At 45.9% G+C, this 25,460-nt stretch overlaps 3 protein-coding genes across 4 annotated transcripts in view; 2 read left to right on the top strand and 1 right to left on the bottom strand.

Annotated features, from left to right (window-relative positions):
• brd2b (bromodomain containing 2b) overlaps positions 1 to 7,554 on the top strand; it is a 14,475-nt gene extending 6,921 nt beyond the window's left edge. The window contains exons 8-12 of the mRNA XM_062538762.1: positions 559 to 825; positions 2,071 to 2,414; positions 3,696 to 3,994; positions 4,319 to 4,447; positions 5,246 to 7,554. Coding sequence (XP_062394746.1) covers positions 559 to 825; positions 2,071 to 2,414; positions 3,696 to 3,994; positions 4,319 to 4,447; positions 5,246 to 5,373 — 1,167 coding nt within the window. The 3' untranslated portion in view covers positions 5,374 to 7,554. The remainder of the gene's footprint in view (positions 1 to 558; positions 826 to 2,070; positions 2,415 to 3,695; positions 3,995 to 4,318; positions 4,448 to 5,245) is intronic.
• Positions 7,555 to 9,158: 1,604 nt separating this feature from the next.
• tap1 (transporter 1, ATP-binding cassette, sub-family B (MDR/TAP)) lies at positions 9,159 to 16,338 on the bottom strand. The gene is made up of 13 exons (XM_062538776.1): positions 15,958 to 16,338; positions 15,146 to 15,501; positions 14,751 to 14,943; positions 14,260 to 14,374; positions 13,764 to 13,894; positions 13,057 to 13,262; positions 12,499 to 12,696; positions 12,180 to 12,308; positions 11,605 to 11,793; positions 11,257 to 11,430; positions 10,836 to 10,995; positions 10,533 to 10,669; positions 9,159 to 10,250 (listed from the first exon to the last, which is right to left on the bottom strand). Exons 2-13 carry the CDS (start codon positions 15,464 to 15,466, stop codon positions 10,017 to 10,019), a joined length of 2,187 nt encoding a protein of 728 aa, XP_062394760.1. The 5' UTR covers positions 15,467 to 15,501; positions 15,958 to 16,338; the 3' UTR covers positions 9,159 to 10,016.
• Positions 16,339 to 17,997: 1,659 nt separating this feature from the next.
• notchl (notch receptor, like) lies at positions 17,998 to 25,340 on the top strand. 2 transcript variants are annotated; one of them, XM_062538767.1, is made up of 11 exons: positions 17,998 to 18,317; positions 19,387 to 19,531; positions 19,771 to 20,100; positions 20,795 to 21,045; positions 21,454 to 21,778; positions 22,075 to 22,241; positions 22,388 to 22,452; positions 22,623 to 22,752; positions 23,664 to 23,761; positions 23,978 to 24,312; positions 24,621 to 25,340. In XM_062538767.1, the coding sequence occupies exons 1-11, from the start codon at positions 18,251 to 18,253 to the stop codon at positions 25,147 to 25,149; spliced, it is 2,442 nt and encodes an 813-aa protein (XP_062394751.1). In that variant the 5' UTR covers positions 17,998 to 18,250; the 3' UTR covers positions 25,150 to 25,340. The 2 variants fall into 2 exon arrangements, with proteins under 2 accessions (XP_062394751.1, XP_062394752.1); XM_062538768.1 differs by having other exon boundaries at positions 21,457 to 21,778.
• Positions 25,341 to 25,460: the final 120 nt, after the last annotated feature.

Below are 25,460 nucleotides of genomic sequence, written 5' to 3' on the forward strand. Positions count from 1 at the left end.
ATTAGATTAGATTAGATTAGATTAGATTAGAGAGAGTTGTTTGGTTGCACTACCCAGACTTGGAAGGAGAGGTAGAGACGCACACCAAAGTTGATGTGCAGGCAACTAGGTATTGCGCTTAGTTAAGGAGAGAGATGCCACACACTTTGAGTTATAAGTCCATTTTTTAATAAAGCGATAACATTTTGGCCTTTATGGCCTTCTTCAGATCGCTTCTTATAACTCGGAGTGTGCGGCATCTCTCTCCTTAACTGCACTACCCAGACTTATCAGAGTTACATTTTTGAGGGAACGTGTTTATTTATAGTTCCCTCATTTTGTTTAATGATAATGGAAGTGAAATGGCTAATTTCATTGTGTTGTTGATGAGCAAGAGGAACAAGATGCACCCTGTTGATAAGAGTTGATGAAACACGTGAAGAAGAGTTTCCATGTAAAGCTGATATCCTGCTTTATCAATAGCTGAACAAAGAGGGCGAGCCATCTCTCTTCCACGTGTTGGAAAGTGTTTGTTGTGTATCTGAATCTGTGTGTGTGTGTGTGTGTGTTTCCACTCAGGATGTGTTTGAGTTCCGCTACGCCAAGATGCCGGACGAGGTCCTGGAGGAGGAGGACGAGGATCTGGCCGCCATGTCGGTGGGCCGCGGCAGCATGGGCATGCTGGGAAGGCACTCCTCCTCGTCTTCCTCATCCTCCTCCTCGTCCTCCTCGTCGTCGGAGAGCGAGCCGAGCAGCGACAGCGAGAGCGAGAGCAGCCCCAGCTCCGACAGCGAGGAGGAGAGGGCCCATCGCCTCGCCGAGCTACAGGACCAGGTCTGCACACAGGTATGGGAACTTGCTCACGCACAAGCACACACACACACACACACATATACACACACACACACCAGTCGACAAAGTAAAACACGATGAACACACACTACCAGATAGGCAGTAGGTAGATCGATAGACTGGTTTTGGTATCGTAGTGGCAACACATATTTTGCTAAACGAACCAATTGTTGACAAAACTCTAACTCCGTTAAAAGATGACTTGCAATATGAGCGGTTCGACAAAAGTGTCAGTAATGACTTCACACCGACTTCGATATGTTCACGTTGACCTGAGGCTAGTCACAAATTGATAATTGGTAGCAAGTAGATGCGTATCATTATGGTACAAAACTGCTTTTGAATTGCTTTGTAAATTAGAAAAGAGCTAATCTACTAAGCCATCTTGCAACATGCTAATTTATTTTGTTGTGGTGAGATAGGTTTCAAGACTTGTAATGTGCAATTAGTAATGAAAAACGTCCACATAACTTTATTAACTCTACGGAAATTGTCTGGAATCATATGTATGAAAGTAGTGGGAATTATCCTAAATATTAGATCTTGTTTTTCAATTATTTTGGAGGAAATTGACCACTGCGATATATAATTGACTGCCGTGGGCAGCTAATGTTTGCTGTGTTGTTATAATTTACCAAGCGACACTAATATAAACAAGGTACGCCATTAGTGTAATGAGAACTTATTGATTTATTCTCTAATTAGCTATGTAAAGGCAGCCTAAGGCATAGCCAGCTTTTCATGATGACAAAATTAGCTCTGTCTGGGCAGCAAGACCAAGTCCTGATCACACAAATCAAGGTTTATGTCCTGATGAAAGCCATTTCGAAGTGTACGCTCTAAGTTACTTCATCATTTAACACCGCCTGTTTCTTTTCATGGTTTAAAGAGGCTTCAGATTTGTATTCTGGCATCCCTTGGTGGTATTAGTGAATTACAGAGCCTAAAGGCCAAGTAGGATACGTTAGTGATGGGAGTGTATGAAGAGGTGTGTGTGTGTGTGTGTGTGTGTGTGTGTGTGTGTGTGTGTGTGTGTGTTTTGTGTGTGTGTATTCGCACATGTGCATGGCAAGAACACAAGGACGGCGTGTTTTTCACAATTGTGTGTGTGTGGTTAGAACAGTGTGAATGTGTGTATAAGTGTGAATGTGGTTAGAAGTGCGTGTGTGTGTGTGTGTGTGTGTGTGTGTGTGTGTGGTTGAGCGCTCTAACAGCTGCGCCCCCCTCTCCTCTCCTCAGCTGCGGGCGGTGCACGAGCAGCTGGCCGCGCTCTCCCAAGGCCCCATCATCAAGCCCAAGAAGAAGCGCGAGAAGAAGAAGGACAAGAAGAAGAAGAAGAAGGCTGACAAGCGCAAGGCCGGCCGCAAGAACCTGGAGGAGGAGCGGGAGAGGGAGCGGGAGAGGGAGAGGGAGAGAGAGCGGGAGCGTGAACGGGAGCGCGAGCGCGAGAGGCTGGAGCGCGAGCGCGAGAGGGTGGAGCGCGAGCGGCTGAAGGTGGCCAAGGCCGCCAAGAGCAAGTCCAGCCGGGCGGCCTCCTCCACACAGGGCAAGAAGGGGGCGGCCAAGAAGAGCAACAAGACCAAGTGAGTCCACCAGCCTCGCTCTCTCTCGCTTTCTTTCTTTCTTTCTTTCTTTCTTTCTTTCTGTCTTTCTGTCTTTCTTTCTGTTTCTCTCTCTGTGTCTGTCTGTCTGTGTGTCTCTCTCTCTCTCTCTCTCTATTTGGCTATTTTTGTGCTGTTTTTCTTTCTTTTTTCTTTCTCTCTCCTCTCCTTCCCCTCTGTTATCTCTCATGCTCATCCTGTCCCTCTGTGTTGTTATCTCCTCTCTTAATAACCCCGTCCTCGTGTCCCCCTCTCCTCCTGTGCTCTTGCCCTTGTATGGTTGTCGGATGCAGTGGCGTGGCCATTTGGTCTGAACGCGGTCTGCTTAGCCTCTGCCTCAGTGCTGATCTGCTGACAGCTACACTGACCATCAATCCCCACCCACCACCACCAACTTTTGCAGGACCTTAGGGCCTTTGTCCACCAATCTCCCTCAACGTCATTTTCGGAGGGCTTCGGTCAAGTGTTGCTAGGTTACGGTCGTCCAGAGGAAAGTGACATCGACTAGCCCAGCGCTGTTTTAAAAGTTGATCAGCGCTGAGGTTTTTTTTTGAGTGTTGTGAGCGCTGAACGTCGTAGGATTTGTGTAGAAAATAGCTGTGGAAAATAGCCAGCACAAAAACTGTGATTCGTGGACAGACACAGAACCTTCTTCTGTCTGCTCTGTACTATTGTACTGCGTTTGTAGTCAACAGAATAGTTGTGAATATCTGTCTGACCTTGACGTGTGTTATCATCTCCCTGTAAGAAAATGATAGGCAGAAAGTGGCCTGCTCTGGCCTGTTAAATGGTCAAGGACACAAATAAATGTAGCAGAGCTGTTAATGAGAGTGATATTACATGAAGATGAATATTAATGTGATGACCTGTGTATTACTAGCATAACAAGCTAGACCCACATCAAGGTCTAGAAACTCACCATAGCAGGGCTCAATTGGAGGGGTGGGATAAACGGTTGTCTTTCAAATTCCCTCTCCACGCAATAGGATGGCGCTAAACGAATCATCTTCTTGTTTTCAAGTAGCAGGATGCTTAACAGTTGCAACTTCTGGTCGTAGGTCAGTTGTCATTATGTGAAGCCCGCCTACCGACTCTATACACGATGCGATTGGCCCGGCCCTCATTGAAAATGGCAAGCTCCCAAGTCAACGGAGAGTTGCTAGACTACCCCGCTAGGGGCGTCTAGATTTCTGGGCTAACGTATTACATCCTGTACTTGAGTTCTAGTAGTCGTGTTTAAACGAGCACGTTCTCCCCAATCAGGCCCGCCAAGAAGGCCCAGGTTCCAGTGTACGCGATGCCGCACTACGACTCGGAGGAGGAGGACGAGACCAGCCCCATGTCGTACGACGAGAAGCGGCAGCTGAGCCTGGACATCAACAAGCTGCCGGGCGAGAAGCTGGGCCGCGTGGTGCACATCATCCAGGCGCGCGAGCCCTCGCTGCGCGACACCAACCCCGAGGAGATCGAGATCGACTTCGAGACGCTCAAGCCGTCCACGCTGCGCGAGCTGGAGCGCTACGTCATGACCTGCCTGCGCAAGAAGCCGCGCAAGCCCTACGGTCAGTCTCACACACACACTCTCTCTCTCTCTCACTCTCACTTACAGTACACTCACACTCACACTTAGACTTACACTCTCAATCTCACTCATACACGCACACACACACACACAGAGTTGAGAGACCTGGCATACTTCTTAGAATAACACTGTGTCTCATATCTTTCATACGTCATGTATCATTTCTGAGGACCGTGTTTCTGACGAGAATAGTGTCAAATAGAAACCCATGAAAGTTCCAACACAGATCTCTCACCTCAGTCTCACACCAGCATGCTCACATGTGTATTTGTGGCTGTGTGTGTGTGTGTGTGTGTGTGTGTAGTGGTGAAGAAGGCGGGCGGCGGGAAGTCCAAAGAGGAGCTAGCGCTGGAGAAGAGACGAGAGCTGGAGCGGCGGCTGCAGGACGTCAGCGGACAGCTCAACTCCGCCAAGAAACCTCAGAAGCCCAAGGGTGAGTGTCTCTTGCTCTCTCTCTCACACACACACACACACACACACACACACACACGCGCTCACAGTGAACTACTGCATCGCTACATCAAATTGAAACCACACGCACTTACTCACTCTCGTTCAGATTGGCCCGTCTAGACGGCTAAAAGAGCTACAGTTCTTCTGTTACAACAGTTCCACTGTTGTTTCCACGCCAAGGGGCTTTACATCTCACACACACACACACACACACACACTCACACACACACACACACTGTTGGCTAGACATGGCTTGGGCCCGTAGTTCCTGTGGCTGTGTGTGGCTGTGCAGGAGACAGATGGTGAATATTTAATGGCGGTTAAACCCCCGCTCTCCCCTGAATCTCCTCCTCACTGCGCGCGGTCCTCTTAAACTTTGATTTCCCTCCGTGGAGCTCTCACTCACCGTGCTCTCTCTGGTGTCCCATTTCTCCCCCCTCTCTCCCCCCACTCAGCCTCTCTCCATCTACCCCTCTATCCAGCTATTTCCTCTCTCTCTCTTTACTCCTCTCTCTCGGGCACATCAACAAACAAACAGACTGCCTTTTCATTACGGATGTTTTGAGAAAATGATCTGTGTGTGTGTGTGTGTGTGTGTGTGTGTGTGTATGTGAAGATGCCTACTCAACGAAAGAAGATGTTTTCGACTGTTTTATCTTTTAAAAAAACAACAAGATGATGGTCACTTCTTTTTCACAGTGTGTGTGTGCGTGTGTGTGCGTGCCTGTGTGTGTGTTGGTCTGACCTGTGTCCCTCTCTCTCTCCTCCTCTATCCCAGTGGAGAAGCCCAGTGCGGCGGAACCCCACCCGGTGCCCTCTCGCCTCAGTGCCAGCAGCTCCAGCTCGGACTCTTCGTCCTCCTCGTCCTCTTCCTCCTCCTCCTCCGACACCAGCGACTCAGACTGAGCCCCCTCCCCCCCCCTTCCCTCCCTCCCTTACAGGAAAAGAGGCGCCGTGAACGTGGGAGGGAGGGAGAGCGAGAGTGGGGGGAGACGGACAGAACTCAGGGAGCAGACCAGGCTTGTTAGGAGGGAGGGTTCGGGGCAGCGGACTAAAGCGGCTACCCCACAGGGTGGGGCAGTTAGAGACGCAGCATCTCCCCAGCTTCTGCAGAGGAGATGGAACTACCCCCCCTAACACCCAAGTTACCCCCCTCTCCCCCCTGCCATCGTGGCGGTGGGGTTCCTTTACCCGGAGGTCCTCACCTGGCAGCCCTGCCCTCTCGGTTTCTGTGTAAATAGCTGTACAGATTATAAGGAATATAATTTTCTTTCATAAAGAAGCATTTTAAGGAGCAGCCCATAGTGGGAGTGGAGAAGAGAGGAGCGAAGAGGAGAGGAGAAGGAGAGATGAGAAGGAGAGATGAGAGAGGAGAGGAGAGGAGAGGAGAGAAGAGAGAGTGTGGTGGGGACATCTGGACACTTGTTTTCTTCTGAGCTGTCAGTCAGCAGCTGGGAGACCCAAAAGAATTCCTTTTTTCTTTTTTTTTGGTTTTGTTTTATTTGCTTTACTTTCGTTTTTTCCTCCGTTTTTTTTCTCCCCCAGTGCTTACGAACCCCCCCCCCCAAAAAAAAATAAGATGCCTGTGCTGCAGGTTTCAAACACTAAGAGCATCTCCGCTGGGCTCGAGCTTGTGATGTTGCATTGCTTTAGGTAGGACGGTCATCCCTCTGGGGACACAGGAAGCCCTTGCTGGAGTGGTTGTAGTTGGCGGTCACTACAATAAAAGCCTGATGAACGTGATGTCGGTGAGCTGGTGAATTTCATTTCATGTCCGTTGTGAGTGGAGAGTTCACTTTTAGTTCACGATGGGGGTCATTTGAAATCCATAGCCTACGTCTTGTCCATCAATCGCCTCCAACATTGTGTGACGCCTGAAAATCTAATCTCGTATGATTTTCCTGTCACAACCATTCTGAAATGGAAGTCTTCTGTGTGCTAGCAGTGACGTGTTTTAGCTTGTATATCTGTCCCCTGTGTGTGCATCACTTTGCTCCAGCTATTTGATGTGTATAATAGACAAAGCTATTCATTTTTTTCTCTCCGTTGTTTTTTTCTCTGTCCTGTCAATTTTTTTCTCTACCTGTTGAGAAGAAGAATCTGCTATTAGTTTTTTGTTTTGGGTTATTTTTTCCATCTTTGTCTGTTTTTTTGACTTGGCCTGTGATGGCAGAAGCTATTTTTTCTTTGTTGTTGTTGTTGTTTTCATAAGACCACTCTCACACCTCACATCTCTCTCTGAGCCACAGATACGTCACCTGTGTCTGGGGGTCGGTACTGTAAAAAAAAAAAAAAAAAAAAGGAGGCGGAAAAAAAAGGTTGGAGTTGGAGACTCTAGCGTCAGCTTGCCTGAACTAGAGAGGATGGTGCTAGTTTATGCTTGATTTTTATGCTTGACTTGGCAAACTGTATTATTTGTACTATGTTAACTCAGGACAAGACACATTCATTGCTAACGTAATAGCAAGGACACATGTACAGTAAAAAAAAAAAAAAGACTTCAGAACTGGTCTTCACGCCATTCCTTGTATAACAGTTGTACTGTAGATCATGTTTCTATTTGTGTCTTCTATTTTTGTTTTGTTTTTTTTCCCTCCCTTTTTCAGTGTAAAAAGAAAAAACAACAAAAAAAATGTTAGACTATCTGACTCTCCATTGTTGAGTTTTTGGATATTGTACAACCTCGGTTAATATAGCTTCTGGCTGCATCAACAAACATCTCGTCTGTACATATTAAAAGAGATTTTGTTCTTTAAAAAGCTTTTTTATTTTCTTTGTTGTTGTCTGTTTTGGTAGTCAGAGGGTGTTTGGGCTTGAATGTAATAAGGCTGATTTTCCTTCAAATGCCATTCATATTTAATAGAACTCTGGGGTATAATTTACTGCTTGATATTCTGGGCCACTCTTAGACATCCGATATATATCCCCCCTTACTTATCTTCAGTGTTCTTTGTTTTTGCTCTTTCCTATTTCGTTCCCAAATATTACCCTCCATCGTACAGACTCTTCAGCCAACAGCATGGTACATCACCCACAGGAATGGCATAGACAAGTTTTGTAGAGTAATAAACAGTCGTAAGCTCCCGAGTTTATGAGTTTCTTGTCCCCCATGAGCAGAAACTATTGCTGATGAAGTTAGCTATATTCAGGAGGCAAAGTAAATGATGATCTCTCTGCACTGGAAGTTCTGTTAGCCTACCTGTATATCAGATGTTGGTGGTCCTTTGGCCTTTTTAATGATCAAGAAACTAAACTCACAGTGCCATCATGTGGGTGTGAATTTGAATAGCTTTCATTGGGTGCCTCTTATTTTGGGTTTTATACACCCTCCCTTCCTTCCTCCATCCTCGTCCTCACTGATCTAGATAAAGAATGATGAGGCGCCAACAATGGGATAGTCTATCCAGTGTTAGTTATAGATCAGTGGGAACGCCCCTTGAGGACCGAGCATCGAGGAGAGAGTTTGAGAGCCGCCCACTGACACCATTTGTACTGTATTTATGCTCAGCCTCGGTTTATTCACTTCCTTGTGCACCGGTGGCCAAGTGCCACAGGGGGGTGCTGAAGGGTCAGAGGTGACACCCTGGCCAAGCATTCTGATGTGTCTTGAGGGGGAGGCACCAGTCTAGCCAGCCTTTCTCTCAGCTTTACATACACGCGCTGCATTTTTCTGATTGGACGCAGGTGCCATCATCACTATCACTAGGCATGTTAGAGATGCCAGTGGTTTCAGTTTGCCCTTGTTATGACATACTCTTACAACAATTGTTTCCATATTAGTCGTGCATGTTTTGTCATGTCCTAATTTAATTGACATGGTACTTTCCCAGTGCAAATCCACTCGTCTGAACTTATTGTCTGCGGAATCCGCTTCCTGTAAGCCACGTCATGGTCGCTTTGTTGTGGGGAAGTGGGGATTGTTTGGAGAGCCCAGGCCGTCTCGAGCATCCGTAGCAAGGTCCCCTGCTGGGGGGCTTTTGATATGTCCAAACAAAAGTGTCAGGAAAAAGACGAAAAGCTCCTCCAGCTCCACATCCGCCTCAGCTTCCTCAGCATTGCGAGAAATGATCCGTGTCGAATGTGTTCCTATGGAATGCGTCAGAATGTTATCTCAGCAATATCTATACTATGTGTCATCTGGTGGGCAGACAAAAGTTGCTGGAAAAGACAAAAGCCCCACAGCTCCTGTGAGCTCACTGTGTATGGAATTATCTGATGCTGCCCCCAATGTGCTTCTACAGAAATAGAGGTGAGGTTACGAATGCGTCAGATCAGGGGAGCGTATAAACAACTGCTCATGAACTAGCCTGAAACCAGTTTGCCACAGATCCCTGAACTGCTGGCTGAGAACAAGATGAAATCAATCCTGGACGCAGGGGCCCGGTGCCCTCGATGATGCAGCACACACCGCAGAGCAAGCGAACCCTGTGAGCCGAGAGTTCTGCAGTGATCCATCCAACACTGCCACCACTGATGAAACTCCTACCTCAGCCCAGCACTCTCCCACACGAGGCTACATGTGCGGTGCTAAATATAGTCACTCCATGGCATGTCCCGCCGGGTGAGGACGGATTGGAGTGCTCTGGCACACATCTGTTCAACAGCCACCGAGGGGCACAGAAGGGGCTGCCTTCAAAACTACAGTAACAACACCGCTACTTCACAGAAAGATAACCACACAGAGGTTTGTTTTTAAGAAATAGAAACATTTTTTATTTTATTCGGAATGACACTGAAAGGATTGTTAAATGATCTGGTTGGCCTTGTGGGTTTATGAGGAGAAACTGTCATAATTGGTGGAATGGTGTTTCAAAAATAAATACATCTTGAGAACCAACCAATTAAACATAATATATACATTTTGGATGCCTTACATAAAAAGGCTTTGTGAGTACTCAAAGCACTCCATGACAATCCTTTTTTAGTTTCTTTCTTCACTTTACTTGCATGGACGGAACTGAACAAAATACCCATCCTGAAAACTGTGTCTGCATCTTGTGCTTAGTCTACAGAACTGAACAATTGAGAAACTGAAAAATGACTACAAACAGACTAATGACTGCCTCGTACCATTACAGGTCAAATGTGACATTACAGGCATATGCGTGATTTTGGTATACTTTTGATTATTGCAAGTAAAGTATGAAGAATAAAAAAGAAATCAAACAAACTTATACAAACAAAACAATGGGAAATGAAAGACATGTTTCTTAAATGATTTTAGCTGCAAGCTGTAATGAAAAAAAAATGAGAAAAACTGACTCCACACCATAATCAGTGAAAACTAATGAGTTAAATAAGAAACCTGTCTTCATGTTGAAAATCTAAATGAATGTGATAACAGCTGTCTTTTTCAGGAGCATTGCCTAGATGCGGTTGGCCAAAAGCCCACATTAGCTCACTATTTGTCACCAAGATGATTTAGCCTTCCTTGAGTTGCTATCCCCAGTCCTTTCCAGTCAATCAGGCTGACGTGGGCTCACAGCGGCACTTTTGACCTCTCGCATCTACAACTTACAGCTCAATCAGCTCGATCAGGCCTCTTGGTCCTAGCCGCTGGTCTCCTCGGCAGCGTCGCGATGGATGGAGGTGTTCTGCTTCCTCACAAACTCGGCATACAGGCCCCCTCTCTGGACCAGCTGGTCGTGGGTTCCCTCCTCCTGGACCTTGCCGTCCTGGAGGAAGACGATGTGGTCGGCCCGCTCCACGGCGCTCAGCCGGTGGGCGATCAGCAGCACGGAGCACTGCTGCTCCTTCCTCATCTTGGCCAGAGCTTTGTGGACCTACAGGACACATGCACAGGGGACTTAAGGGGCAGTGGTAGTGTAGTGGGCCTGGAGCTGGCCTAGCATGCAGTAGCCTGCAAGTGTGGATTCAATTCCCAGCTGCCACTATTGTGCCCTCAAATAAGGCCCTGAACTTCTCTGGGGAGACTGGCCCTTATGATAATTGACATACTTGAGTTGCTTTGGATAAAAGCATCAGCCTAATAGTCAACGGTGAACCAGTGTGAATGATACAAGGGCATACATTTAAAGGGATATATTCAGGATTTCCTCACTCACCCCTTCCTCACTCCTTGTGTCTAGTGAGCTGGTCGCATCGTCCAGCACAAGAATCTTTGGTTTGCGGACGAGGGCTCTGGCAATGGCTATGCGCTGCTTCTGACCACCAGAGACCATATCGCCTTTGGATCCAGCATCTTTAAAAAAAAACATCAAATAAGTGTCAACAGCAAACACTTTGAAGAACTATCATCTGACCTCAGCACACATCAACTTTGGCAAATAACAAGGCAACAATACATAGCATAATAGTACATACACTGTGTATCCATTTCAAACTTTTGTCCACTCTCTGAAACTGACCTGTGTCGTAGCCATTCTGCATCTTCATGATATCCTCATGAACGTAGGCACTCTTGGCCGCCTTTACCATGTCCTCGTCAGAGGCGTCCTCTATGCCATATTTGATGTTCTCCTTCAGACTGCGGGCAAACAGCTTGGGCTCCTGACTCACCACACTTATCTGGGGCAGACACGACAACATTGATGCATGCAAATCAAAACACATGAATACACTATAAAAAATCAAATAAAATTTAGTTAAGTTAACGTAAAGGGTATGTTTTAACTCACTGATGTAAAACACCTTCAAACATGAACCTAGTTTTAGACTGAAATGAATGTTTAATATGTTCTAATAAATGTTCATGAATTTACACTAAGTGAAAGTTAACGTTAACAAACTATCAAATGATTGATAAACTAGGCAATAACTCAGGGGCACCTTTTTGTGTAGGTACTCGTCCTTGTAGGACTGCAGGGGCTTTCCGTCCAGCAGGATGCATCCCTGTTCAGGCTGGTAGAAGCGCTCCAGCAGGTTCACACATGAGCTCTTCCCACCACCAGAGGGACCCACCAGCGCCGTCATCTGACCCGGTCTCAGCTCCAGAGACAAGCCCTGCAGAGAGGGCAGACCAGAATGACAGGAGGAGAAGGAAAAGATGGAGTGAATAGGAGGGGGTGAAAGACAGGAGATAGAGGAAAAGAAGAGAGTGAGTTTAAATGTTTAACGTTTACTAGAACTACTTCTATTCTCTCTCTCTCTCTCTCTCTCTCACTCACACACACGTACCTTCAGTATAGCTGTGTCTGGCCTCTTTGGATAAGAGAAGGTAATATTTTGGAACTGCACGTGTCCATTAAGTGTTTCTGGGGCCAAAGTCCCGTCAGGCGGAATCTCAGGAGTCCGATCCACGTATTCAAAAATCTTCTCTGAGGCACCGATGGCCTTCTTCACATGTGGGTAGTAATTCATCAACACCTGCAGCACAAGGAATTAAAAACAACAACAAAAGCATTAAGCATATATTCACATTGATTTGGGATGCATAGGATTTGAAGCTATCTGAAACACGTTTGCAGAATTCAATCAGGAATTCAATGGACTGACCAGACGCAGGAAAAAGGAAGAAGTAGAGGCAGCACATTTATTTTTCAAATCATGACTGATAACGATCAAGGTTACCAAAGCAACCAAAGTCTTTTTGAGTTGGCGTGCCGGCGCAAGCCTGTTTGGGCTTATCTGGCCAGTTTGTTCAGATGAGCAGTTTCAGATACCACAACCAAGTCTGTCCACAGAACTCCCAAGCCCACAGGCAGCAGTTGAGTGTGAGAGGTTTGATTCAATTGACTGTATGGGAATGTTACCTCCACCGCACTGCTGAACTGCAGCTCATACAACACAAAGGACACGAGGTCTCCACTGCTGACATCATCTCCCGTCACCAAACGTCCTCCGTAGTACAAGATGCTGACTTTTAGAGCCAGACTGGACATCTAGGTGAAGACAAAAATGCCATTTGTTTAGTCTTAATATGTATCTTCAGGACATAATACTCTCTCACCATGCCCTATGATATATGAAAATTACATCCATGTTATGCGATATACATGATTGATATTAACATATTTATAGCCTGCATATTCAGCTATAAATAGTAGGGAATGGAATGAGGAGTCATCTTACACTGTTGGTCCATGTGGACACCGCATAGGCTGCTGCTTCTTTCTTGTTGAGGGAGTAGGTCTCCTCCAGACGCTTACGGTATCGTTCCGTCTCCCCGTCCTCATTGGCGAAGCTCCGCACTGTCTTCATGGAGGAGAAGGTCTCCATGGCAACGTCATTAGCCTTGGCCAGAGACGCTTGAACATCCTTGGACAGTTTCTGGGGTGAGGGCAAAGACACGCCGTGTGAACTCTCGGCTAAGCAGTCCACTGCTGCTCTTTATTCCTCTCTATGTCCAACAATCACAAACTCACTGAGCATTTCCGACGACCTTATCAAGGGTCACATGGCAGTAAATTGCTAACTTTCCATACTAATAATACATATTCTAAAACGGATAGTTCCGGTCCTTGATTATGATTGGCTGAATCGCGTTCGATGCTGTTGTAAATTCCGGCATAACCACACACCTTGACCGCATTTCGTTCTATAGTAATGCGTTACCACAACTTTTAGCACATGAGGGAGCAAGCACATTTTTTGGGTACTAAACACACAGGCATAACTCCACAGGCGCACCTGATAGAACTTTCCGGAGATCTCTGGAATGACCCAGATGATGGGCAGCCCCATGGCGGTGAAGAGCGACAGCTTCCAGGACAGGTTGAGCATGAAGCCAAACAGGAAGATCACCCTCCAGAAGTACCACATCAGCAGGCTCAGCTTCTCGCTCAGCGACTCGCTCATGGTGTTGGTGTCCGTCGTGATGCGCGACACGATATCACCTGAGGACAAGCGAAGAAGGGAGCACAGGTTGAAATGAAAGGTGTCTCATTTAATAATCATTGCCGTTAAATGAGCAATTATTAATACTCTACTGGCATCCTTATACAGAGAATTGAATCGACAAGAAAAGCAGATTTAAAAGAGCAATCTGGCTGATTTTTCACATAAGATCTTTGACCTCTGAGGACATATTCACGAGCCCCCATGTTCATGCCCCAAGAGTGTAGCATTGTGCCTGGCTGCTTTAGCTGTTGGTTGCAGCAACTCAAGCAACTCACGACAGTACTCGTGACCTTGAGAAGTGTAGATCTATGGGAAAAATCTCCAGATTTCTCCTTTAAATACCTTATGAACAGTTATGTATGCTAAAATTCTGGTGAAATAATTCTTCACAATTCATTACTTGATCAGATTTAAAGAAACCGTTGGTTTCTTAAGACTTCTCCATGAGAACAACTGAGTTCCATAATAGTATGCCATGCCCGTGGGTTATAACTCACCTGTAGTTGACTTGTCAAAGAAGGCGATTTCTTGTTTCAGCACAGACTGGAAGACCAGACCCTGGATAAATGTGTGTATTTTGCTCATGGTGACGTTGTATATGAGGTCACACACAAACTCACACAAGGCACTGCAAACAGAAGGAATAGGAATATACAGACATTTTAGTCTACCGTTTATCATGCATATTGGCCCTAGTAATACCATCTGTTTAAAGTTTGGCAACCTCAACAGGGACAAGAAGGAGGCTATCATTCCCAGCCACACTCCCCCTCCGGACAATTGCAATCATTGATGCACTTATTCCTACAGCACCATACCTTTTTAATTTTTTCCTAGAATTGTTTTTAGAATTGCTTTAAAAAGCTTAAAATGTTTACCATGTTGTAAGTCACATTGGTTAAAAAGTGTCAGCCAAATGTAATGTAATGTAAAGGTTAGGGTTAGGGCTCTACCAGCGCTAGCAAGTAACGCAAGCCCTTAGCAGTCTCTCACCTCATGATGGTGATCACAGACATGACTGTGATGGCATGAGAGAAGGCCTCAGGCTCATCCTCATTCATGATCCAATCCGTCATCTTCCCTGTGTAGTGAGGAATGGCCATCTCGCCTGATACCAAACATCAACACAATCAAGAATGAGTACAGAGTGCTGACAGATCTCTCCATTCAAAATGAATTCTTAACACCCTGGTGTGAACATTATTATCACAAAATTATATTATGTAACTTTCCCACTGGTGTTCACACTTTCACTTTCACTATAAAATAACATCCTAGTCCTCAGAAAAAAAGTCCCGGATCTGAAATAAAGAGCATTAAATCTCAAAAGGCTTATCCATAAATGTAAAAGAAATGTAATTGCGAAAATCCCCTTGATGGGATCACAACACAGTTGAGGCAAGACATTTCATATTTTCAGATTCCACATTCCTGTGAATGATTTACTGAGCAGTACATGTAATAATCATTCGTGTCTGGCCTACCCAGTGATGATACGATCACTAAGATCATGACAGCAGTAAAACGGCCAGTGTGTGGCTTCATGTATCCCAGGAGCCTTTGCAGGGACGCCCCATTCTTTTTGGTCGGTTTCTGTGTCTCCTTCGAAAGAATGTTCGGCATATAGCGTGTCCAGAAGGGCCAGGACACAGCAATCACCAGATAACTCTGCAGTAACTGTCATTTTTTCACAGAACCACAGGGTTAGTTCAAATGACACTTTACAAGTGTCATGTTATAACATTTCACTACTTGCCAGACTAATTGTAGTCTATTGCCCTGATAAACTCAGCAGTGATCAGATGGCAACTGATAAGCATAATTGAAAGCTATGCAGCAGTGCACAACATTATATACATGTGTATGTAGGAGTATATACCGCTTCCCAAGAATGCCATCCCCACAGCCTCTCCACGGCTGACCTTCCGATGGTCCAGAGAAAGGTGATGTAAGCTGGAGACAAGAAGCTGAAAACACAGACGGTCTGGATGCCTTCAAAGCTCTTCATCCAGGGCAGGGTGCCAGGGTAGGCGTAGGTGAGAAAAAGGAGGGCGAAGGCTCGGAGCAGTCCCCCGGCCCACAGAACCACAAAGGGATGTTGGATGAGGAGTGGGGAGAGCTGGGCCTGGCGAACACCTTGCACCACACACACATCCACTAGCAAAAACAGTAGTGGAGAGAGGTACGACATTTTCTGCATCCCGACAAGGCACAGGCTGAGACTGTGTAGTCACTCTGTAAAAGGAAACAACAGGAACAGATACAAATTGTTGGCCAGTGGAAAGGGTTCGAAAAGCAAACTACTGTAGATTGCATGGCGTATGCATTAATGATGTCGCGCGGATGTAGAGGACGCAACACTTTCACTTTCACTTAAAAATCAACTATCATAGACCGTTTTATACATCGTCATGGTGTCAAGAGACCCAAACCTATAGGTCTATAGGGGCACAGTCCAGTCCAATCTAATGACAGTAACAATAACAATGTGCCAAATAAGCAACAAGAGGTACTGTAGCCTATCAAAACAATTGTTTACTGGGGCACAGCTAGTATGGGCACGTGCCGCAGTAAAAAGTAGTGACGGACCTCTCATATATGGACAACAAACATGTACCTTTATTTTACAGAATAGGTTAGATTTAATAACCTATAATAACAGAATCCCCACGTCAATTAGATGCAACTTACATTGGAAGGAGGAAGTAAATTGATTGTCCTGTCCTTCGCCGTTATACTGCACCTCTGCAACTTGTAGTTCTGCAAAATTAGAGAATCTCACCGTCTTTCCACCGACTACAAAGATGACACGACCCTACAACAAACTTCTGGCTGAATACATATCGATTATTAGAAATGCCCGGTCTTTCTTTTGCTGTGGGACTTTCCTAAAGGCATGAAACCGAAAGTAAAAGCTGACAAAGAAGTTACTATACTTGGCACGCCCCCATTAGGCTACGTTATGTTATGCTGCATGTAAACTATCCAGGGTAAATGTAATGCATTGATACAAATTATCTCGGTGTTTTGCTTGGTTTGTAAATTAAAGCGACACATATTTCTATGCATACAGCCTACCTACACAGTCAATTTGTTAGGGTTTTTTGGAGTTTACCACGTCACGTGTTGCCTTTTAACCAATCAAATTACTGCAGTGCATCCTACCCACCAGAGCGTCTCTGCTATCTGACGCAGCAGTACACTATACTGTATAAAGTGCGACACCAAGTGGTGATTTGTGGTGACCGATGCACAACTTCATTGTGGAGTCATTTTAGAGTGAATACGAGCAAGAATGGATGTTATAGTCAATGGCCGGGTTTCCCAAAATTGTTAAGAAGCTCTTAAGTGCTAAGAACTTCTTAGGAGCGTTGTAAGAATGTTCTAAGAACGCTCCTAAGAAGTTCCTAGGACTTAAGAGCTTCTTAACGATTTTGGGAAACCCGGCCAATGTCAGTTTATTTGTATAGCACATTTAAAAAACAACAACAGTTGACCATAGTGACTGTTGAAAGTACAAGTGGTGTTGTTAGGCCCTAACTGCCTGAAAATGTGCCATTCCCTCAGGGAGGATTCTGTCATGAACTAGGCTACAATGAAGTACATTTCAGACATATATTATGGTCTCTGTATGCTACTCCAGGAGCACCAGTCTGTTGACAACAGTACACTCTCAAGGGCCCATACAACATGGAAATATACTTTCAAGCAGTGCTGAGGACATGAAGTTCAAATATTCAAAAGCTGAGCAAATCAGGTGGGTAATTTCAACTATAGGCTACTCACAGAAAATAAGTTAAGCTCCTCCTTGTGCTATTGGTTTGGGACATCCCAGTGGCCGGTTAACAATCAATCCAAATTAGTATTGATTGAATTACTACAAGATGAAGTAGGATACAGCAATTCAAAATTGTCTCAAGACAGCGGGATTCACAAATCCAGGCCCTTCTTTAAGGTACAACATACGATGAACAACTGTGGAACACAACAACTTGCTTATCCAACCAAAGAATCTAATCAACCAGAAACAACACCAGGCACTCTCTTTCATCAGTGTTTATTTGGCAATCTAAGAATATTATTTTCTCATTGGTTTTACATAGAGAGTTGGAGGCCAAGTATTTTGAGAAAAGTGTGCTGATTGGGAAAACATTTGGGAATGTGTGAAACAATGGATTATTATTACTCACTCTATTTTTTGTATGTCACGTTTCCTGTGACCCACTTCTTGTGGTGTACCATAAACACTATTAGAGCTCTTTCAAATTTATCCAATAACACCGACCTCTCCCAACCACTGACATGCACTCAGAGACGCACACACCCACAGACAAACACACACACACACACACACACACACACAGACAAACAAACACACACACACACACACACACACACACACAGACACACACCCACAGACAAACACACACACACACACACACGCACGCATTCACACACGCGCACGCACACACACACACACACACACACACACACACACACACACACACACACACACCCACAGACAAACACACACACACACAAGCACACATATACACACACACACACGCACACACACACTCCACTCCTATTCTTTTCAACACAGTGGCAGGAAGTTGTCCAGTGGTCCACATATCCGCAGTGCTTCTGAAAAAGAATGAGTGAGGCAGAACTGAGGAGGCTGCTGATGGCGGGGGGTGGGAAGGAGGGCAGGGGGGGGTTACTGGTCGCTCTGAACGTTCACACGGTTCCTCTATGCGTCTCCAACCCCTCCTGACTGGCTGACCGACCCAGGAGAGGACACGACCAACTCTGGCAGGCGTAGCGTCCAGTCTCATCACCACTGTCATCACAGGAGAGAGGCCAGAGACCAAAACCACCCACGCAAAGGACCTGCTCTCACTACGCCGATTCCTGGAAAGATCCCACGCGTGTTGGGACCGAGGGGAGAGAGCGCGGCTGGGACACAGTCTGCCTCCGTGGCGCTATGCAGCTGCCCGGGAGGGTGGCCTTACTGCTGTGCTGCTGCTGCTGCTGGACCACTCTGGGACAAGGTGAGTCAGAGTCCGCTTCCTCTGCTTTACACTGGAAAGAGACCGACTCACTTCTGGATCACTTGAAAACATCGGAGGGGTCCAACTGAAGGACATAATGTTCACGTAAAGTATTGACTCAGAGGGGAAATATGTTAAAGTTATCTCTAAGTAAAAAATACCATATATACGTTTAAACATTTCTGGGGGATATTTACCACTGTTGTAGACATCATAGTGCCCTATTTCTGATTTTCTTGAAGGAGTTATGTCAGTGATAACACATTTATTTCATTTTTAGTTTTTCAATATAAAACTATTGTCATAAATGTTTTCACAAAGAAAATAGACTGTATTAAAGTCAGTGAAATACTTTTTAAAGATCAACACAGTCTACATGAGTGGCTTTTCTGTCAATCCCTTATTTGGGGATCATGTGTTAACTGCTCCTCTGGGTTGGATTGTTCCATTGTTTAATCTCCGTTTCTGTTGTGTCTTCATTGTCCGCCACACACCTGCCAAGAGCATTGTCCCTCTCCATTACATTTTCCCATCGCCACGGTGACGACCCTCTACCTTTATCCACTCCCATTCCACTCCATTTCCTGTTTCTATTCGCCTCTCCTGGAAACTTCCTGTTTGTGTCAGGCCCCCGATTTCCTGTTTCCTGTACGGTTCATGCCAAGGGCACACCTTTCGTTGCCTGACTGGTGCTTTGCTTTTCTCTAATGGATGGTTCGATTTCCTCTGTACAACCAGAGCTATTCATAAATGTTAGAGTGTTGAGAGATACTGTCGGCCATGTTTCCCAAATCATCCTTTCAATCAGATTTCGTTTACAGAAAACCTTCCGCACACATTCTGTTATGAAAATGTCCATGTAATTTAAACAAAGAATTGAATGGCTGTTAAAAAGTAACACCAAGTTACAAACAAACTTAGACAAATCATGAGCCTCATATGGAGTTAAGCTACCACAATGCATTTACCACAGAGATTACTTGTTCCAGATTATTTTGCATCAAACTATTAATTGAAATTTAATTGAATTACAGATATTTCTCTCTTTCTCTCTTCTCCCTCTTTGTAGGCTCATCTGCCGGTGACCCCTGGGCCCAGTGTAAGAACAAATCCTGTGAAAGCAAATTTGCAAATGAAGTGTGTGATAAGGACTGCAATGAAATAGAGTGTCTGAGTGATGGCTTTGACTGCATCAAAGACAAGAGCCAATGCAAGTAAGATACCACCTTCATCTATTCATATGTTTGTCTCTAGCACAGAATCCAGAGTTACCACGGATATTCAAAAGATGACAGAAGAAGACTTTTATAAAACAGACAGCTTTATAATGCATCATGTATTTTAAAGTATCCCTAATTCCTCACTGAATCAATTTATGTCTAAGAAAAAATAACTCATTATGACCCTGTTTTCCTTTGTCACTGACACACAGTTGTGTTCTTCCTCTCTTCAGGCCAGGCCATGTTGACTACTGCAAACACCACTTTGACAACTCGCACTGTGACCAGGGCTGCAACAACGTGCTCTGTGGTTGGGATGGCAGCGACTGCCACCTTGACCCCATCTGGGCCAAGGGGTCCCTGATTATCCAGACCAGCATCCCCTTCACGCAGGGACCCTTCCAGAACAACTCCCTCCTATGGACACTGAGCACGCTGCTGAGGACCACGGTGAAGCTGAGGGACAGGGCTCCGTTCCAGCCCACCAGTGACCTCCACAGGCTCCACCCCCAGCAGCTGGCTGACCTGCTGAAGCCCACCGCACCGGTCAGCAGCAGTGAGGGGTGAGAGAACTCACTGGGTCTTTAAGCTTAGGCTTTAGTGAGGGGACAAGAGAACTCACTGGGTTTTTACGCTTAGGCTTTAGTGAGGGGACAAGAGAACTCACTGGGTTTTTACGCTTAGGCTTTAGTGAGGGGACAAGAGAACTCACTGGGTTTTTACGCTTAGGCTTTAGTGAGGGGTGAGAGAACTCGCTGCGTCTTTATGTTTAGGCTTTAGAGAGGGGTGAGAGAAATCACTGGGTCTTTACGTTTAGGCTTCATCCACTCATCACACACAGGGAGAGATTTGTGGCTGGAGGATGGTACATGTGTGTGGGTGGAGAGATTCTGGGTGACTTCAGAGGCAAAGTGGGATTTTGATTTTTAAATATTTTCCTTAATGCAAACTGGCCTTCTTTTGGAGCATGTCTTTTGGCATGCCGTTGTTTTTTTCTGACGGTTGCTTTGCTTAAGCAGCAGAGATTTTACTTGTTTTTGAACCTAATGCTATTGAATTTGTTTGTTTTTATGACAGTTGTGTCTTTTTTGTGTCTCTGTTATGTCTACCAGTTTGATTTATTCCCAGTAGCATTCAAACTTCAATTTCAATTGAGATATTGTCACCAGTCCTGTTGATCCTGTTGAAAAAGGTGTCCTTGTGGAGTGGTGATTAGCTCTGTGCTCTGAATCCTCTCCCTTCCCTTGCGCTGCCCAGCTCCCTGCTGTTCCTGCAGGTTGATAACAAGCCGTGCGTCCAGCAGCAAGAGACCAGCTGCTTCCCCTCGGCGCCCGACGCTGCCCGCTTCCTCCAGGCCAGGATGGCATCGCTGGGCCGCATCCCCAGCGACAGGCTCGCCGAGGTCCAGGCCATTGTCCACGTGCGCGGAGTCGTGGAGGAAATTGGAAACAGGAGTGATGAGAGAGTGGAGCCTAAAACGGGCGGCAAAAGGGGAGGGAGTAGAGATGGTACGTGCCAAACTCTGAACTACAGTATATACAACAATTTTACGCACAGTTGGACCCCATGCTTGAACATCCACAATGGTTATTTTGCCCACCCATTTCCTGATTAAATATGTTTTTACTCAAGTATTTCACAACATAGTCAAATTCTATGAACATGTTTTTGTTCAGTTTTTTGCAAACACAATGAACATTTTGGTCTAATGAGCAGAATGACGGGTTTAATCTCAACACCATCTCAATCAAAAAGCCACATCCTCTATCATAAATCAAATCAAATCAAATCAAGGCCTTTCACCAGACAGTCCTTCGCCAAGTCATTGTGAGATCAAAAGTCTGCTGTAGGCTATCCCGTGTTGGTATGAATAAGATCTAACAAAGTAAAAAGTGCATCTAATCCTCTCTTCCCAGCAGCACCTGCGTGGCTGTGGCCTGTGGTGGGCGCTGGAGTGGGATTGGGCCTGACGGTGCTGGTGGCCGTGGTTCTGGTCGTGGTGTGGGTCCGGCGGAGGAGGGAGCGGGCAGGGGACACGGACAGGGTGCGCCACCGCTCCACCGGCACTGACAACGGCAAAAACAACAACGGCAGCAAGGCCTGGATTGAGACAAGCAACCACCGAGGAGAGCGCGGGAAAGATCGCAGGGAGAAGGAGAAGAATGGCCTGAAAAAGAAAAAGGGGAAAGACACAGGGAAGAAGCGGCGGGAGCCACTTGGAGAGGACGCCATTCGACTGCGGTCAGTGGCCAGGCCAGCTCTGTGTGCAAAAAGGAAGCTCAAATAAATGTGGTAGTCTAGTCTCAGTAGGCCTAATGAATGAAGCGTCCCCTTGAGCATTTTGTTTATGAATCTATTTTTAATTATTCTACTCCATATAGGCTACTTTAATGTCTTTGAACTGTTATTTTGCTTTTCTTTATGCAGCCTAAAGCACATAGAATTGCTTTTGTGTATGAAATGTGTAATACAAATGAACTGGCCTTTCCCAGTCTGGATTATTTTGAGATGATCTGAAACCCCTACTGCAATTTCAGGCCACTGCGAAAAGACCTGGACATAGGCAGTGACACAGACATGACCCAGAGTTCCATGGAGGACGTCAGGTATGCAGGGCGGGAGGAGATCTGTGACCACCGAACGCCAGAGCAAAAGAACTTCAGGCTCCTTCCCAGCCGCCCACCATCGCTCTCACCGATGCAAGGTAGGATGTCTGTTTGTGACCGCTCACAGTCAAAGAATAGAGTTAATATACTGACAATGGCTTTTAATTCTCTTTGGAGCTTTGTGTTTAGTACTACCTGAGGTCAAGGGCAATTATTTTTATTCTCTATTATGATTCCTTTACAGCTCCCCCTAGAGGCTGGGAAAGAAATTCAACCCCTTCACTTCAAAGGTCAACGACACCAACCAATGTGGGTGAACAATAATTATGATATAACATCTTAATAATCATATGGATATGACGTAACGTTGTTATACATTTATTTTCATTAAATGTTCCTAGTGGTAAGTGGTTATGGTCTGTAAATACATTTACAAGATCTTGAGCATGTTGGAATTTAGTATCACTTGATGTCAACAGACCGCTCCAGTGCAGTGGTGTGGTCCAGATGGGTCAGTGGTTCTGATCCGTGCCGTGCGGAGCGGACTGGACCGAGTGGTTCTGGAGCTGCTCAGAGCTGGAGTGCCAGTCAACAACACGGACCATACTGGTATTAACCTTTCTCAGGCTCTCTCTCTCTCTCTCAGGCTCTCAGCTGTCAGACTGATGTGTGAAATACGGGTTTATTACCTGAGATGGAACAGTATATGCGTCTTAACTGTGTAATTGAGAGGAGATTTACAGTTATAGGCCCACGCATGAACAGTCATAAAGACCTCTATAGCAATAAATTACAAGCGAAGGTTAAATTTGTCTTATCTCAGCCTCTCTTTGATAGTGTACAACATCCCCTTCTTCACCTTCAGCATACACAGTGGTGTTGTTGTGAATTATAATCTGTTCAGGAAGAGGGAGTGCCAGTGTGTCTGCAACATTGGTAGAAAAGCATGTCATTGTGTGCAGCTGGGGAGCTAACCTGCATAATATTGTTCTACCTGTCTGTCCCCACCCCCCTCTCTATTTCTCTCTCTTCCCATCCCTCTCTCTTTCTCTCCCTTCTCATCCTTCTCTCTCTTTCTCTTTATTTGCCTTCCTCCTGCTGGTGAACTCCCCACTGCTGTCCACCCCTCTCCTGCTCTCTGCAGCACCCTTGATCTCCAACTCTGATTCAGAACAACAGGCTTAATATGCCGTCGCGCCCGATAGTTGTGAATGTGCTGCTTTAACCTTCTCACCATTTCTCTCTCTCTTTCTCTCATCACTCTTTCTCTTTCTCTCTTTCTGTCCATCACTCTCTCTTGCATCTGCACCCCAAAATCCCTTATCTGCACTGTAAAATGCCACCTCTCCCCTCGCACCACAGGCACCACTCTCTCACATGTTCCTGGCCCACCCTCTCTGCTTTGTATAAATTTTGGCCCCTTTTGATAAAAAAAAAACGTGTTGCTTCCCCTCCGTAATGGATTCCATTCTGCTTTCCCTTGACCTTCCCCCGCCCTAAACCCGCCGTCTGTCTGCCAGGGAGATCAGCTCTCCACTGGGCATGCACCGTCAATCACCTCTCCTTGGCTCGAACTCTCATTCGCTACGGTGCGGCAGTGGACCTCCAAGATAACAAGGTATGTTTATTTCTATGTTAATGTTTGTTTACTTAGCAAGGTAACAGCCCTTCTGTTTTCCTCAGTCTCATTCGAACACAGATGGGTATTATATTTTTGAGGGTGAACTTTGGGTCAAGGAATCTTCAATGCTTTTATCAGCAGGAAATCAATGTGTGTCTAGCAGATGGAATTAGTATAGGAACAAACATGATTTCCTCTCCCTCCCCCCAACAGGGCGAAACGGCTCTCTTCCTCTCAGCGCTCCACGGTTGCTACGACACCGCCAGATTCCTCCTCCTCAACGGTGCCAACCAGGAGCTGTGCGACCGGCACGGCCGGCGCCCTCTGCACGTGGCGCGCGAGGGCATGCACCACCAGGTGCTGGAGCTGCTGTTGGCACACAGGGTGCAGCGGGGGCCCGTCCCCGTGGACCCGGCCTGCGAGGTGCTCTGGGACGACAGGGCCTTCCTGTACTCCCCCTGGGCTGCGGCGCCATCCCTCCCCAGCAGGAGTGCCTCGTTTTCAGGAGACATAACACCCAGAGGACTCTCATCGCCTCCACCACCAAGGTAATATGAAGCCGTCCTCTACATCACGTCAGTTCATACGCAATACAATACAATTCACAGTTAATATGCATTGTCACTTGGATATATAACCAGGATTCAATTATTTTTAAGGCCTTGCATTTTTGCATGTGGTTGCAACTTCATTTTTGCACTTTACTGTGAAGCACTTTGGCGCGACTCAGCCGTCTGTAAATCGTGCTATAGAAATAAACTTGACTTTGACTCTGATAATTTAATAGTAATAATATAATGTATAATGTAATAGTTTTTTCCCCTCACATTCTATATTTCCTCCTTCTCTTTAATAGTGATTGGTCAATGGGTCCCAGGCAATGTCCCTCGCCTCAAAACTGGCGCCCATCACCCAGCCAATCAACAACAGCACTGGTGACACCTAGAATCCTTGGCCTTCCACCCCGGCCAATCAGCACATTGCAGGAAGTGACCTCAGAGGCAGAGGAGGAGGAAAGGGAAGCAGCCCGCGTCCGTGAAGGTCCTCGAGCAGTTACGCCTCACTTCCTGTCGCCACAGCCCGCGCCCCGACAGCGATCCTTCTCCTGTACCCAACATGCATTGCAACGACGCTCCGGCTGCAACCCGGCAGAGCTGTCGCTGCACGTTCCCTCGCCCACAGAGAAGGCAGCCAATGAGCACATGGAAAGAGTGAAATCACCGCCGCCAAGAGAAGCTCCAAACCAATTAGAAAATAAAGGTAGCATCCCCGTCCCTCCCAAACCCCAGATAGACCCTGAGAGAGAAATCAGCACAAAGAACTGCAACCAGAAGAGTGAAAGGGCCAATCACGAAAACCTCACCTCTGTTCAGTCTGCTCTGTAAACACATGTATGCTTGAAGCCCCACAGGCATGATTTATGACGGAACATGCCTAACAGGATCCAGTTAAGAGTTGTATAAATTTCCAGCTATGATATATCATGTATTCTCCATATTGCCACAATACTATGTCAAGGACACGGCTGTGTATGATTCCTAATAACCTTGTAAATGGCAATGATGAACTAATTAAATGAACTGAGTTTTCTTTGAAAAAGAATTTAGCATTTAGAATTCCAGTAGCATTAGACTTGAACTCATTTGTAATCTACAACATCAGGTCCATTTCTCGGTATGAACAGGTGGTGGAAAAA

The sequence above is a fragment of the Sardina pilchardus genome, chromosome 6, assembly GCF_963854185.1.
Source record: "Sardina pilchardus chromosome 6, fSarPil1.1, whole genome shotgun sequence".
In the NCBI taxonomy this organism is placed as follows: domain Eukaryota; kingdom Metazoa; phylum Chordata; class Actinopteri; order Clupeiformes; family Clupeidae; genus Sardina; species Sardina pilchardus.

Coding starts and splice junctions, on each gene's coding strand:
- notchl (XM_062538767.1), top strand. CDS start 18,251: ATGCAGCTGCCCGGGAGGGTGGCCTTACTGCTGTGCTGCTGCTGCTGC. Junction 20,101..20,794: donor CCGGTCAGCAGCAGTGAGGG/GTGAGAGAACTC, acceptor TGCGCTGCCCAG/CTCCCTGCTGTTCCTGCAGG. Junction 24,313..24,620: donor TCATCGCCTCCACCACCAAG/GTAATATGAAGC, acceptor TCTCTTTAATAG/TGATTGGTCAATGGGTCCCA.
- tap1 (XM_062538776.1), bottom strand. CDS start 15,466: ATGCAGAAAATGTCGTACCTCTCTCCACTACTGTTTTTGCTAGTGGAT. Junction 14,375..14,750: donor AGTGATCGTATCATCACTGG/GTAGGCCAGACA, acceptor GTTTGGTATCAG/GCGAGATGGCCATTCCTCAC. Junction 11,431..11,604: donor CAGACACAGCTATACTGAAG/GTACGTGTGTGT, acceptor CCCTCTCTGCAG/GGCTTGTCTCTGGAGCTGAG.